General features: G+C 41.6%; 2 protein-coding genes across 2 annotated transcripts in view; one reads left to right on the top strand and one right to left on the bottom strand.

The window, feature by feature from the left end:
* Positions 1–7,304, top strand: part of LOC112401433 (tumor necrosis factor receptor superfamily member 10B-like) — a 45,488-nt gene extending 38,184 nt beyond the window's left edge. Inside the window, exons 8-9 of the mRNA XM_024747693.1 lie at positions 3,641–3,716; positions 4,906–7,304. Of these exons, the coding sequence (XP_024603461.1) occupies positions 3,641–3,716; positions 4,906–5,219 (390 nt within the window). The 3' untranslated portion in view covers positions 5,220–7,304. The remainder of the gene's footprint in view (positions 1–3,640; positions 3,717–4,905) is intronic.
* A 59-nt stretch (positions 7,305–7,363) lies between these two features.
* LOC112401448 (serine protease 42-like) overlaps positions 7,364–16,344 on the bottom strand; it is a 73,020-nt gene continuing 64,039 nt past the window's right edge. Inside the window, 2 exon segments of the mRNA XM_024747734.1 lie at positions 7,364–7,389; positions 7,540–7,657. Coding sequence (XP_024603502.1) covers positions 7,364–7,389; positions 7,540–7,657 — 144 coding nt within the window.

Raw genomic sequence — 16,344 nt, 5'->3', positions numbered from 1 at the left:
ACAATCCCATTTACCATCATAACAAAAAGAATAAAATACCTAGGAATAAACCTACCTAAGGAGGTGAAAGACTTGTACTCAGAAAACTATAAAACACTGATGAAAGAAATCAAAGATGACATAAACAGATGGAGAAATATACCACATTCTTGGATTGGAAGAATCGATATTGTGAAAATGACTATACTACCCAAAGCAATCTACAGATTCAATGCAATCCCTATCAAATTACCAATGGCATTTTTCACATAATTGGAACAAATAATTTTACAATTCATATGGAAACATAAAAGACCCCAAATAGCTAAAGCAATCTTGAGAAAGAAAAATGAAGCTGGAGGAATCAGGCTCCCTGACTTCCAACTACACTACAAAGCTACAGTAATCAAGACAGTATGGTACTGGCACAAAAACAAAAAGAGAAATATAGATCAATGGTACAGGACAGAAAGCTCAGAGATAAACCCACACACATATAGTCACCTAATTTACAACAAAGGAGGCAAGAACATACAATGGAGAAAAGACAGCCTCTTCAATAAGTGATTCTGGGAAAACTGGACAGCTACCTGTAAAAGACTGAAATTAGAACACTACCTAACACCATACACAAAAATAAACTCCAAATGAATTAAAGACCTCAATGTAAGACGAGACACTATAAAACTCTTAGAGGAAAACATAGGGAAAACACTCTTTGACATAAACCACAGCAAAATCTTTTTTGACCCACCCTCTAGAGTAATGAAAATAAAAACAAAAATAAACGAATGGGACCTAATTAAACTTAAACTCTTGCACAGCAAAGGAAACCATAAACAAGACGAAAAGACAACCCTCAGTTCTCACTATGGAGAACAGTATGGAGGTTCCTTAAAAAACTAAAAATAGAACTACTGCATGACCCAGCAATCTCACTGCTGGGCATATACCCTGAGAAAACCATAATTCAAAAAGAATCATGTACCACAATGTTCATTGCAGCACTATTTACAATAGCCAGGACATGGAAGCAACCTAAATGTCCATCGACAGATGAATGGATAAAGAAGATGTGGTACATATATACAATGGAATATTACTCAGCCATAAAAAGAAATGAAATTGAGTTATTTGTAGTGAGGTGGATGGACCTAGAGTCTGTCATACAGAGTGAAGTAAGTCAGAAAGAGAAAAACAAATACCGTATGCTAACGTATATATATGGAATCTAAAAAAAACAAAATGGTACTGATGAACATAGTGACAGGGCAGGAATAAAGACGCAGACAGAGGAGGGACTTGAGGACACCGTGGGAAGGGGGAAGCTGGGGCGAAGCGAAAGTAGCATCAACATATATACACTACCAAAAGTAAAATAGATACCGAGTGGGCAGCAGCAGCATAGCACAGGGACATCAGTTAGGTGCTTTGCAATGACTTAGAGGGGTTGGATAGGGATGGTGGGAGGGAGGCTCAAGAGGGAGGGGATATGGGGATATATGTATGCATATGGCTGATTCACTTTGTTGTACAATAGAACCTAACACAGTATTGTGAAGCAATTATATTCCAATAAAGATGTATTTTAAAAAAAAAGAAAATGTGGTATATACATACAATGGAATATTGTTCAACCTTAAAAAATAAGGAAATCCCGCAATATGCTACAACATGGATGTGCCTTGAGGACATTATGCTAAGTGAAATAGGCCAGTCACAAAAGGACAAATACTGCATGATTTCACTTATATGAGATATCCAAAATAGTCATACTCACAGAAGCAAGAAATAGAATGCTGCTTGCCAGGGGCTGGGGAGAGGGGCAAATGGGTAGTTGCTAATCGACTTGTATAAAATTTCAGTTGTGCAAGATGGATGAATTCTAGAGATCTGCATTACCACAATGTGCCTATAGATAATTATAAATGTATTGTACTCTTAAAAATCTGTTAAGAGGGTAGATCTCATGTTAAGTGTTCTTACCACAATAAATACAAAAAAGAAAGAAAAAAACCCAGATTACTGGATACAAAGATGTGAGATATACATGTATACACACACACACACACACACACACACACACACACACACAATGGAATACTACTCAGCCATAAAAAAGAATGAAATTTTGCCATTTGCAGCAACATGGATGGACCTGGAGGGTATTATGCTTAATGAAATAAGTCAGACAGAGAAAGACAAATACTGTATGCTATCACCTAATGTGGCATTTAAGAAATAAAAAAACAAATGAATATAACAAGAAAGAAGCAGACTCACAGATATAGAGAACAAATTAGTGGTTACCAGGGGGAAAGGGAAGGTGGGAGGCCAAAATAGGGGTAGGGGATTAAGAGTACAAATTATTACATACAAAACAAATATCTACAAAAATAGATTGTACAGCACAGGGAATATAGCCAATATTTTATAACTTTAAATGGAGTATAATCTCTAAAAATTCTGAATCTGCATTGTACACCTGATACTAATATAATATTGTAAATCAACTATACCTCAATGAAAAAATATATGAATGAAAAAATGAAAAAAGGAGATAGCATTTCAAGTCAAGGGTTTTTATTATGACTCAATAAGATTTGAGTTCTTCAGATAAGTTATGCCTATTTCTTGTCAAAGCTGTTTCTTTATTACTCTTAATGGTTAGATCCTCTTATAATCTCATTTTCTAATATGTTGTTTCTGCTATGTTTTTAACATTCATCAAGACATGCACTCATTTTTAAGTACTGTAGCTTAAACCTTAGGTTTTTAAAATATTCAGCCATATTAAAATCATAATGATTTTTAAGTACTGTAGCTTAAACCTTAGGTTTTTAAAATGTACAGCCATATTAAAATCATAATTATTTTTTCTGCCCCCTTCCCCTAGTCTTGCCTCATTTTTGCTTCACATCTTGCTTGCTGCATAGTCCAGAACTTATGTTCAAAGATGCTTAGAGAAGGCAGATATTTTGGTCTTGATTTGATTTCATTGGGAATGCCTCCAACATTTCACCATTAGGAATGATGTTGACTCTTGTGTTCATATAGAAAATTTTATCATTGTGGATGCAGCCTCCTATTTTTAGGTATTTTTAAAAAGTCAGAGTTCATGTTTACTTCTACCAAATGCCTTTCCAGTCTCCATGGAGGCTATCAGATGCTTTCATTCCCTTATTTAGGCTATTGATATGGTACATTATTGCTGATCAAAGCACCTTCATGTACATGGAATAGACACTTACTTTAGATTTTCCAAAATGCCCTTGTAAATACTCTTCATTTGAGTCACAAGAAGGCTGGGATGGAGTGCTTGTCTCCTGACGAGGTGGGTGGGAAAGGACTAGAAGGGCAGAAGGGACTATGTGGGTACTGGGAATGTTCTGTGTCTTGATTGGGTGATGGCTACTCAGCTGTATACAGTTGTCAAAACTGGAGCAGATACTTAAGAAGTGAGCATTACTGCTGGGAACATGTCCCTCCATGAGTACATGAGCCTGTGAACTGCTCAGGGTGAGAGGTTCCTCTCCATCTCCATAGAGACCTGGGAGGGAAGGTGGCTGCCCATGTCACACAGCGGGCTGGTTGCCGGGCTCAGTTCTGGAACCCAGGACCCCTGATTAAGACCAAGGCTGTTCTCCACTGTGTTTTACAGGAACCAACAGAAGCTGAAGCGTCTCACACGAGAAGAAGGCTGCTGGTTCCAGCAAACGGTGCAGACCCCACTGAAAGTGAGTGCTTTCCCTAGGCACTGGAGCAGGAGAGGAGGGAGGAGGGACAGTGTCCTAACTGCCGTCCCCATAGCTGTTAGGGCAACTCAGAGCAGGGATGGCTTGTCACTGGACCTTTGGGACTCTAATTCCCTCTCTGACCCTCTTCTTCTCCCCACCCTGCACCCCTCTGTCCCCTAACAGTGTCCCCTAACACCTCCCTGTCCTTCCCTGCCCCCCATCCTCCCTCCTCCCCTGTTGCTCAGGGCCAGGTTGGCCCACCCTGAGGCATCTAAGGGGCTGTGCCGTCCAGCAGGGCACCCAGGGGCCGCAGGAGGCTGTGGAGCATCTGACCTGTGGCCAAATCTGATGAGCTGTAGTGTAACTCCATACTGTATTGCAAAGAATTGGTAGGAAAAAGGACTGTAATATGTCTCATTAACAGTTTGTTGTATATTGATTACATGGTGAAATGAAAATTTTTAGAATATATTGAGTTAGTACCCTATTTTATGAAAATTAGTTATTACTCGTTACTTTTTACGTTTTTCAGTGTAGCTGTTAGAAAATATAAATTTGTATCCGGGGCCCACCTTGTGTACCTATGGACGGTGGTGTGCATTGCATTTCACACACGTCTCATTGAATCCCCAGTACAGTCCCGTGAGGTGGGTGGTGCTTGCTCCATTTTATGGGTTAAATTCTTGCTCCGAGTCTGTCCCCATCTAGCTCTGCCACAGTGTCAGTCAGCGAGGCCGAGCTGGGCGTGAGGCCAGAGACCTTCCTCCCTCCAGGCCCTTGCTCTGTCCCCACTGCAGAGGTGGCAGCCAGGTGACCTCACTCTCGTGAGAACGGCAGGTGCCCTCCTCTGAGGTCTGTTGCACCACTGTGTCCCGCCCTCTGTCTCCTACCACAGACTGCCTTCTCCCTCCATGACGTCCATCTCCCCTCCCTGGTGGGCCCTCATTCCCCGCTTAGGGCAGGACTCTCTGGAGACCTGGACTCCCTGCAGTGCTTTGGGCACAGGTGAGGCCCATGCAGTGTGGCCTGATTCTCTGCTGATGGGAAGCATGTCAGGGATGCAGAGCAGCAGGTTCACCAGCAGGGGGTGCTCCTCAGATCCCACCCTGGGGTCTAGGCCTGACTGAGGGTCCTCTGCCCTTTCTGAAGCCTGTCCCAACTCTGTCTCTATGACTTTCCCTCAACCTAGGTCTGAGACTATTCTTCGATTACTTTGCAACCGCCGTGTCCCCTAACTCCTGGGACTCACTCATGAGGCAGTTGGGCCTCACGCGAAATGAGATCCTTCTGGCCAGAGAAGGGGTCCGGGTCCCTCGGGATGCCTTGTATGAAATGCTAGAGACCTGGGTCAGCAACAAGGGACGGGCGGCCTCAGTCAACACCCTGCTGGATGCCTTGGAAACGCTGGGGGAAAGACTGGCAAAGGAGACAATTCGGGACCACCTGTTGGGCTCGGGAAAGTATGTCTATGAAGATGGTGAAGCAGGCTCTGCTGTGTCCTGAGTCTAAAAGAATTTCTTTATGAAACTACAGCTTCCCTACTTTACCTTTTCTTCTGATAAGGGACACATGATTGGACACCAGCCTGGATGAAACAGCCGGTACTTGACGAATACTTGAAGGAACACTATCATCCGATATATGCAGAAGTTGTAGAGTTCTAGAACTTTTCAGTAAAATGAGTAATTTTTATGAAATGTCATCGATAAATGATGGTGGAAATATTTATAAATATTTATGCTCGTGTACGTACTGAGAGTTGATTTAGGATGTCATTTAGTTCAGAGCACTTTGTCATCCTACCAGTACTGCACATTTTACTCGTATTTTTTATATTGTGAGATCCACCCATGTTATGTGTGTACTTAATTATGTCTAATGATGACTTAATATTTTATGATAAGCATCTTTCCATTTTAATATTTTTGTATAGATTTATATGAACGTGGGAAACCTTTTGGAAAGGTTACTTACTAGGTTGACTACGTGGGTTCCCTGGCTGGGAGCAGGCAACCATAAAATCAGTAAAAATACAGAGCAGGGAGGACGAAGCCCACTGCAGTGGGAGGCACTGGTGGGATCAATTCTCCCTCATATGGGAGTTTGACTTTGTCTAGGATTAGATGACGAGCAACTTTTAAAGTGTACATCATTTCCAACTGACAGTTTTATAGGTGTGGGATTATTTATATTATTTATTGGTAGATGTTTACAAATGAGGAGAGAGTGAGGAGAAGTAGCACCCACATGCAGCCCTGTGTCTGGTATCCATGAACTGGGCTGTCATGCGTGGGCCTCCTCCTGTTCATCTATGGACCTGAGTGGGAAGGGTGGGACATGGGTGGGACACGTGAGTGTCAAATAGCTTCTATGTCATGTGCCACGTCTGGTTTTGTTAGTGAACCTTCAGTTCTATCTGGGCTCCAGGGAGAGAGGACAGGGATCTGCTCCTAATGTCTGTCATGGTCTCTGGGAGGAAGAGTGGACGGTGCTCATGGATTGTGTTCAATGTTGGCTGACTCAGCACTAGATGAGCCCTCTCACTTACGGTGGTCTGAGTCCCAGAACAGCCTTTTTAGGGTACAGATTCCAAATATGAGGAGCTTAGTGCCTCTGAAAGCATCCCACTTCTGCATGAAAGGGAACACATAAACACAAATTCTTATTTTCTTTTTACCATTAGAATGTATACTTTATTTTTTTAAAATTTTCCATTTTTAAAAATTGAACTATAGTTGTTTTACAACTAAGCCTTCACGCCACAACTAATAAGCTCGTGTGCCTCAACAAGAGAGCCCACGTGCCACAACTACAGAGCCCACACACTCCGGATCCCCGCATGCCGCAACTAGAGAGAGAAAACCCGCACGCGACCACTAGAGAGAAGCCTGAGATCCACAACTAGAGAGAAACTGGAGCAGACTACACACCATAACGAAAGATCCCGCATGCCTCAACAAAGGTCCCTTGTGGTGCAACTAAGACACGACACAGCCAAAAAAAATAAAGAAAATACATAAAGAAAATACATAAATATTAGACTCTCATCCACTGCTGGAATGAGTGGAAAGTGTGCAACCTCTTTGGAGATGCCTGGAAATACCTGCCAAAGCTGAATATACACATACCTTTTAATCCAACAATTCTACTCAAGGGCTTCTGTGAAATACAAGAGAAGACATTTGGAAGTGAAATGAAATGAAAAACTGGGAAACCTCTAAAATACCCATCAAGAGTAGAACTGATCATAGAATTCAATTCACACAATAGAGTCCTCTAGAGCAAGCAGACTGAACAAACTATAACTACATGTAACAGTATTGATGAATCTCACAAATACAATGTTAAGACATGAAAGATTGACAACTGGAAATGAATTCTACTTACGGAACATGCAGAATCTAAGGTGTCAAAAGTGAAGGTGGTGGTTTCTGTTGGGTGCTGATGATAGGAAGGAGGTGTGAGTGGGGCCTCTGGGGTATTGGTCACGTGTTGCGTCACTATGTGAAAATTCATCCGACTTATGAAAAGAGCACGAATATATTCTTTTGTATGTATGTTATACTTCAATAAAAACTTTAAAGTGTGCCTCATAAAAAGATGCTGTTTGAGGGTGCTGCCAGGAGATGCCCTTATGTGCAAGGGGCTTAGGAAGGGGCTATCCTGGGGGACTCTGCCAAGGAATGGAGGCCAGGAAGACATGTAGAGGGAGGAAATGGGAAGTCCCAGGGGTCTCCACAAAGACAGTAGAGGCAACACAGCCCCTCCCCCAGAGAAACTGAAGCCCTGACAACAGGCAAGGGAAGAATGGAAATGGCCTTACTCATTTGGCAGATGGCCTTCCCTCTCGAGAAGTCCCCAGCACACAGCATGTCCTCATGCACAGAGAAGTTCTTGCCTTTTCTAGGTCCATATAATATATTACAGAAGTTGTAATTCATCTACTCACCCCTCCATCCATTTGCCCATGCACCCATCTTTTGATCCGTCTCCACTCACTCCATCTATCTCTGCCTACCATCTTTGCACCCACCCACCCATCTTCCCTTCCAGCCACTCATCCTCCCACCTACCCTTCGCCCATCCATCCTCTCATCTAACCACACATTTATTCCTCTGTCCTTGTGTTCAGTATCTTTTAGACACTAATGATACACGAGAACATTTTTACCTGGGGGAGCCAGTGACACCGAGCAGGGCCCTGTGGGGCTCCGGGGCACAAAGCCTTTCTGTGTCCCCCATTTCTTTGATCACAGGAAATAGACTTCATTCAGCCTCCATGACCTTCTCTGAGTTCCACCGGGCAGATTCAAGCAGTTGTTAATTAGGGAAGGGAGGGGATGCCAGACCAGTGATAAACAGTCAAGAGAAACAACAGTGCAGCCTTGGGGCAAGGTCCTGGCTCCCCATCAACGGATACACAAAACAATATCTTTGAGCTGTTTTCTGATACTGAAAACCCCCTCCAGGTGGGAGAAGTTAATGACTAACAATGGTATGCTGCCCACAAGCATGTAGACCTCAGACCAGTTGAAACCTGAAGGACGATGATGCTGACTCCTACTTACCTCACAACCACCTCATCAGAAGAATGTCTAAGAGCTGATCATGCCCTCTTTGAACCATTACTTTAAAACTTCTCACTATCCTCTCCAAGGAGACACACAGTTTTTTGAGGCAGGAGCCTTCTGTGTCCCCCTTTGCCTGGCAAAGTAAGAAAGCTATCCTTTTCTACTTCACCCAAAACTCTGTCTCCGAGATTTGATTTAGCACCGGTGTACAGAGAAGCTGAGCTTTTGGCATCAACAGGGTAAATGAAGTAAATAAGACAAATTGTTTTAGATCTAAGAAGTGGTGTAAAGGAAGTAAAACAGGGAGATGTGCTATTACGGGTTGCCTGTTGTAGCTCATATGATCAAGTAAAACTCCTCACAGGAGCAGCTGAGTTGTACATGTAAAGAAATGAGTCATGCCAAGGTTAGCAGGGAGAGCAAGTGAGGACAGGGAGGCAGCCAAGGTGGAGGCCCTGAGGTGGCGATGGCCTTGGCATATTCAAGCAGGAAGGAGGCCTGCTGGCTGGGATGGTGTGGGTGAGGGATGTAGTAGGAGATGAGCAGAGAGGAACGGGGGCCAACATTACGCATGGCCTGAGAGCCAAGGTAAGGAGTTTCGACTTTTCTCTAGGCATAAATGAGAAGGCACTGAGGGTAATGAGCAGGGAACTGGCATGAATCCTGCTTTAAAGCAAACACTCAGACAGCTACGTGGAGACTAAAGTATAGCACACAGGGTGGGATCTAGGAGACCAGTCTGGCGGTCCAGGCAAGAAATGAGGGTCTATAGGACCAGGGTGGCAGCACCTGGGGTACCTCCTAGGTGCCAGGCCCTGCCTGGGGCAGAAGCTGGGATATTAAAACAAGAAATACAGGGCTCCTGTCCTCAGGGAGGAACAGTCTGTGTGTGTGCGCGCGCGCGTATGTGTGGTATGTATGTGTTGTGTGTGTGGTGTGAGAATGCTGGGAACGTGGTTGTTTGTCCTATGATTAGGGAGTGTTCATGACATACTAGTAGTCAAGGGCCAGGGATGCTGGCACATCCCACCCAAAGAGGACAGGGTCTGTTCCAAATGCCTGTAACACCTCTGTTGAGAAAAACGGTACCAAATTATGACCCTACAAATAATTAACATATATATTCTTTTTCCTCCTAATATGGAACCATACGCATATCCTCAAACCATAAACACTCCTTTCCTTAATAAAGACTCTGGCTCATAAGTCTTTGCCTACGTTTCTCCTCTTTCAATCTTAAAAACCATAATTTTTTTCCTGTGTTACTCAGTTCACCTAACAAGCTTACAAAGTAGATAGCTGAGCTGGGTTGGGAGAAGGTAAAGTGAGGTTCAGAGAGTGAAACACTCTTAAATCATAATCATTCTAACTTCATCAGGCAGGCTCAGAGGGGAGAAATCATACATGTGTTTTCCTTCCACTTTTCCCAAGCTCCTCTTATAGCAATGGGAAATCAGCGTATTTGTCAGTGGCCTGCAATGGGCCAGAGCCCAAGCATGACCTTTGAGTTGAAGCTAGTCCTCTCAGATCCATGGTTGATTAAAACCTTGGAATTCAGAAACAGAAAGACTTCAAGAACCCAGTCTTGATTCAAAAAGTCAAAGATTCCCACACTTTCAGTGCAAAGATTTGCACTAGGGAACACTGAAGCTTTATTTATTTATTTTTATCTTATATTTTTGTAACATCTTTATTGGAGTATAATTGCCTTACCATGGTGTGTTAGTTTCTGCTTTATAACAAAGTGAATCAGCTATACATACACATACATCCCCATATCTCTTTCCTCTGGCACCTCCCTCCCTCCCACACTCCCTATCCCACCCCTCTAGGTAGTCACAAAGCATCGAGCTGATCTCCATGTGCTATGCGGCTGCTTCCCACCAGCTATCGGCTTTATATTTGGCAGTGTATATATGTACATGCCACTCTCTCACTTTGTCCCAGCTTACCCTTCCCCCTCCCCGTGTCCTAAAGTCCATTCTCTAGTAGGTCTGCGTCTTTATTCCAATCCTGCCCTTAGGTTCTTCATGATCGTTTTTTGTTTTAGATTCCATACATATGTGTTAGCAAACAGTATTTGTTTTTCTCTTTTGGACTTACATCACTCTGTATGACAGAGTCTAGGTCCATCCACCTCACTACAAATAACTCAGTTTCGTTTCCTTATATGGCTGAGTAATATTCCATTGTACATATATGTGCCATATCTTCTTTTTTTATATCTTTATTGGAGTATAATTGGTTTACAATGGTGTGTTAGTTTCTGCTTTATAACAAAGTGAATCAGTTATATGTATACATATGTTCCCATATCTCTTCCCTCTTGCGACTCCCTCCCTCTCACCCTCCCTAGCCCACCCCTCTAAGTAGTCACAAAGCACCGAGCTGATCTCCCTGTGCTATGCAGCTGCTTCCCACTAGCTATCTATTTTACGTTTGGTAGTGTATATATGTTCATGCCACTCTCTCACTTTGTCACAGCTTACCCTTCCCCCTCCCCATATCCCCAAGCCCATTCTCTAGTAGGTCTGTGTCTTTATTCCCATCTTACCCCTAGGTTCTTCATGACATTTTTTTCTTAGATTTTTTTTTGTGGCATGCGGGCCTCTCACTGTTGTGGCCTCTCCCATTGTGGAGCACAGCCTCAGTGGCCGTGGCTAACGGGCCCAGCCGCTCTGCGGCATGTGGGATCTTCCCAGACCGGGGCATGAACCGGTGTCCCCTGCATCAGCAGGCGGACTCTCAACCACTGCGCCACCAGGGAAGCCCTGGAGAAATGTCTCTTTAGGTCTTCTGCCTATTTTTGGATTCGGTTGTTTGTCTTTTTGATGTTGAGCTGCATGAGATGCCTGTGAATTTTGGAGATTAATCCTTTGTCAGTTGCTTCTTTTGCAAATATTTTCTCCCATTCTGAGGGGTGTCTTTTCATCTTGTTGATGGTTTCCTTTGCTGTGCAAAAGCTTTTAAGTTTCATTAGGTCCCATTTGTTTATTTTTGTTTTTATTTCCATTTCTCTAGGAGGTGGGTCAAAAAGGATCTTGCTGTGATTTATGCCATAGAGTGTTCTGCGTATGTTTTCCTCTAAGAGTTTTATAATGTCTGGCCTTATGTTTAGGGCTTTAATCCATTTTGAGTTTATTATTGTGTATGGTGTTAGGGAGTGCTCTAATTCCATTCTTTTACACGTAGCTGTCCAGTTTTCCCACCACCACTTATCGAAGAGGCTGTCTTTTCTCCACTGTATATTCTTGCCTCCTTTATCAAAACTAAGGTGACCATATATGCGTGGGCTTATCTCTGGGCTTTCTATCCTGTTCCATTGATCTATATTTCTGTTTTTGTGCCAGAACCATACTGTCATGATTACTGTAGCTTTGTAGTATAGTCTGAAGCCAGGAAGCCTGATTCCGCCAGCTCCGTTTTCCTTTCTCAAGATTGCTTTGGCTATTCAGGGTCTTTTGTGTTTCCACAGAAATTGTGAAATATTTTGTTCTAGTTCTGCGAAAAATGCCAGTGCTAGTTTGATAGGGATTGCAGTGAATCTGTAGATTGCTTTGGGTAGTATTGTTGTTTTCATAATGTTGATTCTTCCAATCCAAGAACATGGTATATCTCTCCATCTATTTGTATCATCTTTAATTTCTTTCATCAGTGTCTTCTAGTTTTCTGCATACAGGTCTTTTGTCTCCTTAGGTAGGTTTATTCCTAGGTATTTTATTCTTTTCTTTTCAATGGTAATGGGGAGTGTTTCCTTAATTTCACTTTCAGATTCTTCATCATTAGTGTTTAGGAATGCAAGAGATTTCTGTACATTAATTTTGTATACTGCTACTTTACCCAATTCATTGATTAGGTCTAGTAGTTTTCTGGTAGCATCTTTAGGAGTCTCTATGTATAGTATCATGTCATCTGCAAACAGTGATAGCTTTACTTCTTTTCTGATTTGGATGCCTCTTATTTCTTTTTCTTCTCTGATTGCTGTAGCTAAAACTTCCAAAACTGTGTTGAATAATAATGGTGAGAGTGGGCAACCTTGTCTTTTTCCTGAATTTAGTGGAAATGGTTTCAATTTTTCACCATTGACGACGATGTTGGCTGTGGGTTTGCCATATATGGCCTTTATTACATTGAGGTAAGTTCCCTTTATGCCTACTTTCTGGAGGGTTTTTATCATAGTGTTGAATTTTGTTCAAAAGCTTTTTCTGCATCTATTTAGATGATCATATGCGTTTTATTCTTCAGTTTGTTAATATGGGGTATCACATTGATTGACTTCCATATATTGAAGAATCCTTGCATTCCTGGGATAAACCCCACTTGATCATGGTGTGTGATCCTTTAAATGTGCTGTTGCATTCTGTTTGCTAGTATTTTGTTAAGGATTTTTGCATCTATGTTCATCAGTGATATTGGTCTGTAGGTTTCTTTGTGACATCTTTGTCTGGTTTTGGTAACAGGGTGATGGTGGCCTCGTAGAATGAGTTTCAGAGTGTTCCTCCCTCTGCTATATGTTGCAAGAGTTTGAGAAGGATAGGTGTTAGCTCTTCTCTAAATGTTTGATAGAATTCACCTGTGAAGCCATCTGGTCCTGGGCTTTTGTTTATTGGAAGGTGTTTAATCACAGTTTCAGTTTCAGTGCTTGTGATTCGTCTGTTTATATTTTCTATTTCTTCCTGGTTCAGTCTCAGAAGGTTGTGCTTTTCTAAGGATTTGTCCATTTATCCAGGTTGTCCATTTTATTGGCATATACTTGCTTGTAGCAATCTCTCATGATCCTTTGTATTTCTGCAATGTCAGTTGTTACTTCTCCTTTTTCATTTCTAATTCTATTGATTTGAGTCTTCTTCATTTTTTTCTTGATGAGTCTGGCTAATGGTTTATCAATTTTATCTTCTCAGAGAACCAGCTTTTACTTTTATTGATCTTTGCTATTGTTTCCTTCATTTCTTTTTCATTTGTTTCTGATCTGATCATTATGATTTCTTTCCTTCTGCAAACTTTGGGTTTTTCTTATTCTTCTTTCTCTAATTGCTTTAGGTGTAAGCTTAGGTTGTTTTGAGATGTTTCTTGCTTCTTAAGGTAGGATTGTATTGCTATAAACTTCCCTCTTAGAACTGCTTTTGCTGAATCTCATAGGTTTTGGGTCATCGTGTTTTCATTGTCATTCATTTCTAGGTATTTTATGATTTCCTCTTTCAGTTCCTCAGTGATCTCTTGGTTATTAAGTAGTGTACTGTGTAGCCTCCATGTGTTTGTATTTTTTATAATTTTTCCCTGTAATTGATATCTAGTCTTATAGTGCTGTGGTTGAAAAGATACTTGATACGATTTCCATTTCCTTAAATTTACCAAGGCTTGATTTGTGACCCAAGATATGATCTATCCTGGACAATGTTCCATGAACACTTGAGAACAAAGTGTATTCTCTTGTTTTGGATGGAATGTCCTATAAATATCGACTAAGTCCATCTTGTTTAATGTAGCATTTAAAGCTTGTGTTTCCTTAATTATTTTCATTTTGGATGATCTGTCCATTGGTGAAAGTGGGGTGTTAAAGTCCCCTTCTATGATTGTGTTACTATTGATTTCCCCTTTTATGGCAGTTAGCATTTGCCTTATGTATTGAAGTGCTCCTATGTTCGGTGCATAGATATTTACAACGGTTATATCTTCTTCTTGGATTGATCCCTTGATCATTACATAGTATCCTTCTTTGTCTCTTGTAATAGTCTTCATTTTAAAGTCTGTTTTGTCTGATATGAGAATTGCTACTCCAGCTTTCTTTTGATTTCCATTTGCATGGAATATCTTTTTCCATGTCCTCACTTTCAGACTGTATGTGTCCCTAGGTCTGAAGTGGGTCTCTTGTAGACAGCATATATATGGGTCTTGTTTTTGTATCCATTCAGCCAGTCTATGTCTTTTGCTTGGAGCATTTAATCTGTTTACATTTAAGGTAATTATCAATATGTATGTTTCTATTACCATTTTCTTAATTGTTTGGGGTTTGTTATTGTAGGTCTTTTCCTACTCTTGCGTTTCCTGCCTAGAGACGTTACTTTAACATTTGTAAAGCTGGTTTGGTAGTGCTGAATTCTCTTAGCTTTTGCTTGTATGTAAAGGTTTTAATCACCCTGTAGAATCTGAATGAGATCCTTGCTGGGTAGAGTAGTCTTGTTTGTAGGTTTTTCCCTTTCATCACTTTAAATATGTCCTGCCACTCCCTTCTGGCTTGCAGAGATTCTGCTGAATGATCAGCTGTTAACCTTATGGGGGTTCCCTTGTATGGCACTTGTTGTTTTTTCCTTGCTGCTTTTTTTTCTTTGTATTTAATTTTTGATAGTTTGATTAATATGTGTCTTGCCCTGTTTCTCCTTGGATTTATCTTATATGGGACTCTCTGTGCTTCCTGGACTTCATGAACTCTTTCCTTTCCCATATTAGGGAAGTTTTCAACAATTATCTCTTCATATATTTTCTCAGTGCCTTTCTTTTTCTCTTCTTCTGGGACCCCTATAATTCAAATGTTGGTGCATTTAATGTTGTCCCAGAGGTCTCTGAGTCTGTCCTCAATTCTTTTCATTCTTTTTTCTTTATTCTCCTCTGCAGTAGTTATTTCCATTATTTTATCTTCCAGGTCAGTTATCTGTTCTTCTGCTTCTGTTATTCTGCTGTTGATTCCTTCTATAGAATTTTTAATTTCATTTATTGTGTTGTTCATGATTGTTTGCTCTTCACTTCTTCTAGGTCCTTGTTAAATGTTTCTTGTGTTTTCTCCATTCTATTTCCAAGATTTTGGATCATCTTTACTATCATTATTCTGAATGCTTTTTCTGGTAGACTGCCTATTTCCTCTTCATTTCTTTGGTCTGCTGGGTTTTTACCTTGCTCCTTCATCTGCTGTGTGTTTCTCTGTCTTCTCTCTTTACTTAACTTACTGTTTGGGGTCTCTTTTTGCAGGCTGCTGGTTCGTAATACCCGTTGTATTTGGTGTCTGCCCCCAGTGGCTAATGTTGGTTAAGTGGGTTGTGTAGGCTTCCCGGTGGAGGGGACTGTGCCTGTGTTCTGGTGGATGAGGCTGGATCTTGTCTTTCTGGTGGGCAGGGCTGCATCTGGTGGTGTGTTTAGGGGTGTCTGTGACCTTATTATGATTTTATGAAGCCTCTGTGCTAATGGGTGGTTTTATGCTCCTGTCCTGCTAGTTGTTTGGCATAGGGTGTCCAGCACTGTAGCTTGCTGGTTGTTGAGTGGAGCTGGGTCTTGGCGTTGAGATGGAGGTCTCTGGGAGATTTTGGCAGTTTGATATTACGTGAAGCTGGGAGGTCTCTGGTCGACCAGTGTCCTGAACTCTGCTCTCCCACCTCAGAGGCACAGGGCTGACACCCGGCTGGAGCACCAAGACCCTGTCATCAACACGGCTCACAATAGAAGGGAGAAAAACAGAACAAAAGAAAGAAACAAATAAATTAAAATAAAATAAAGTTATTAAAATAAAAAGATAATTATTAAAAATCTAAAAAATGTTTTAAAATAGTTTAAAAAAAGGAAAGAAAGAAAGAAGAGAGCAACCAGACCAGAAAACAAATCCACCAATGATAACAAGTGGTAAAAACTGTACTAAAAACAAACTAAAAAAACGGACAGAGAGAACCCTAGGACAAATGGTAAAAGCAAATCTATACAGACAAAATCACATAGAAGCATACACATAGACACAAGAAGAGAAAAAGGGGAAAAAATATCATTGCACCCCATGTCCACCGCCTGAATTTGGGATGATTCGTTGTCTATTCAGGTATTCCACAGATGCAGGGTACATCAGGTTGATTGTGGAGATTTAATCCACCACTCCTGAGGCTGCTGGGAGAGATTTCCCTTTCTCTTCTTTGTTCTCACAGCTTCTGTGGTTCAGCTTTGGATTTGGGCCCGCCTCTGTGTTTAGGTTGCCTGAGGGCGTCTGTTCTTCACTCAGACAGGACGGGGTTAAAGGAGCAGCTGATTAGGGGGCTCTTGTTCACTCAGGCCCAGGGGAGTGAGAGGTATAGAATGTGGGG

Source organism: Neophocaena asiaeorientalis, unplaced genomic scaffold (assembly GCF_003031525.2).
Source record: "Neophocaena asiaeorientalis asiaeorientalis breed wild unplaced genomic scaffold, Neophocaena_asiaeorientalis_V1.1 scaffold429, whole genome shotgun sequence".
Taxonomy (NCBI): domain Eukaryota; kingdom Metazoa; phylum Chordata; class Mammalia; order Artiodactyla; family Phocoenidae; genus Neophocaena; species Neophocaena asiaeorientalis.
The sequence above is the reverse complement of the archived record's forward strand: the minus strand, read 5'-3'. Positions and strand labels throughout refer to the sequence as shown.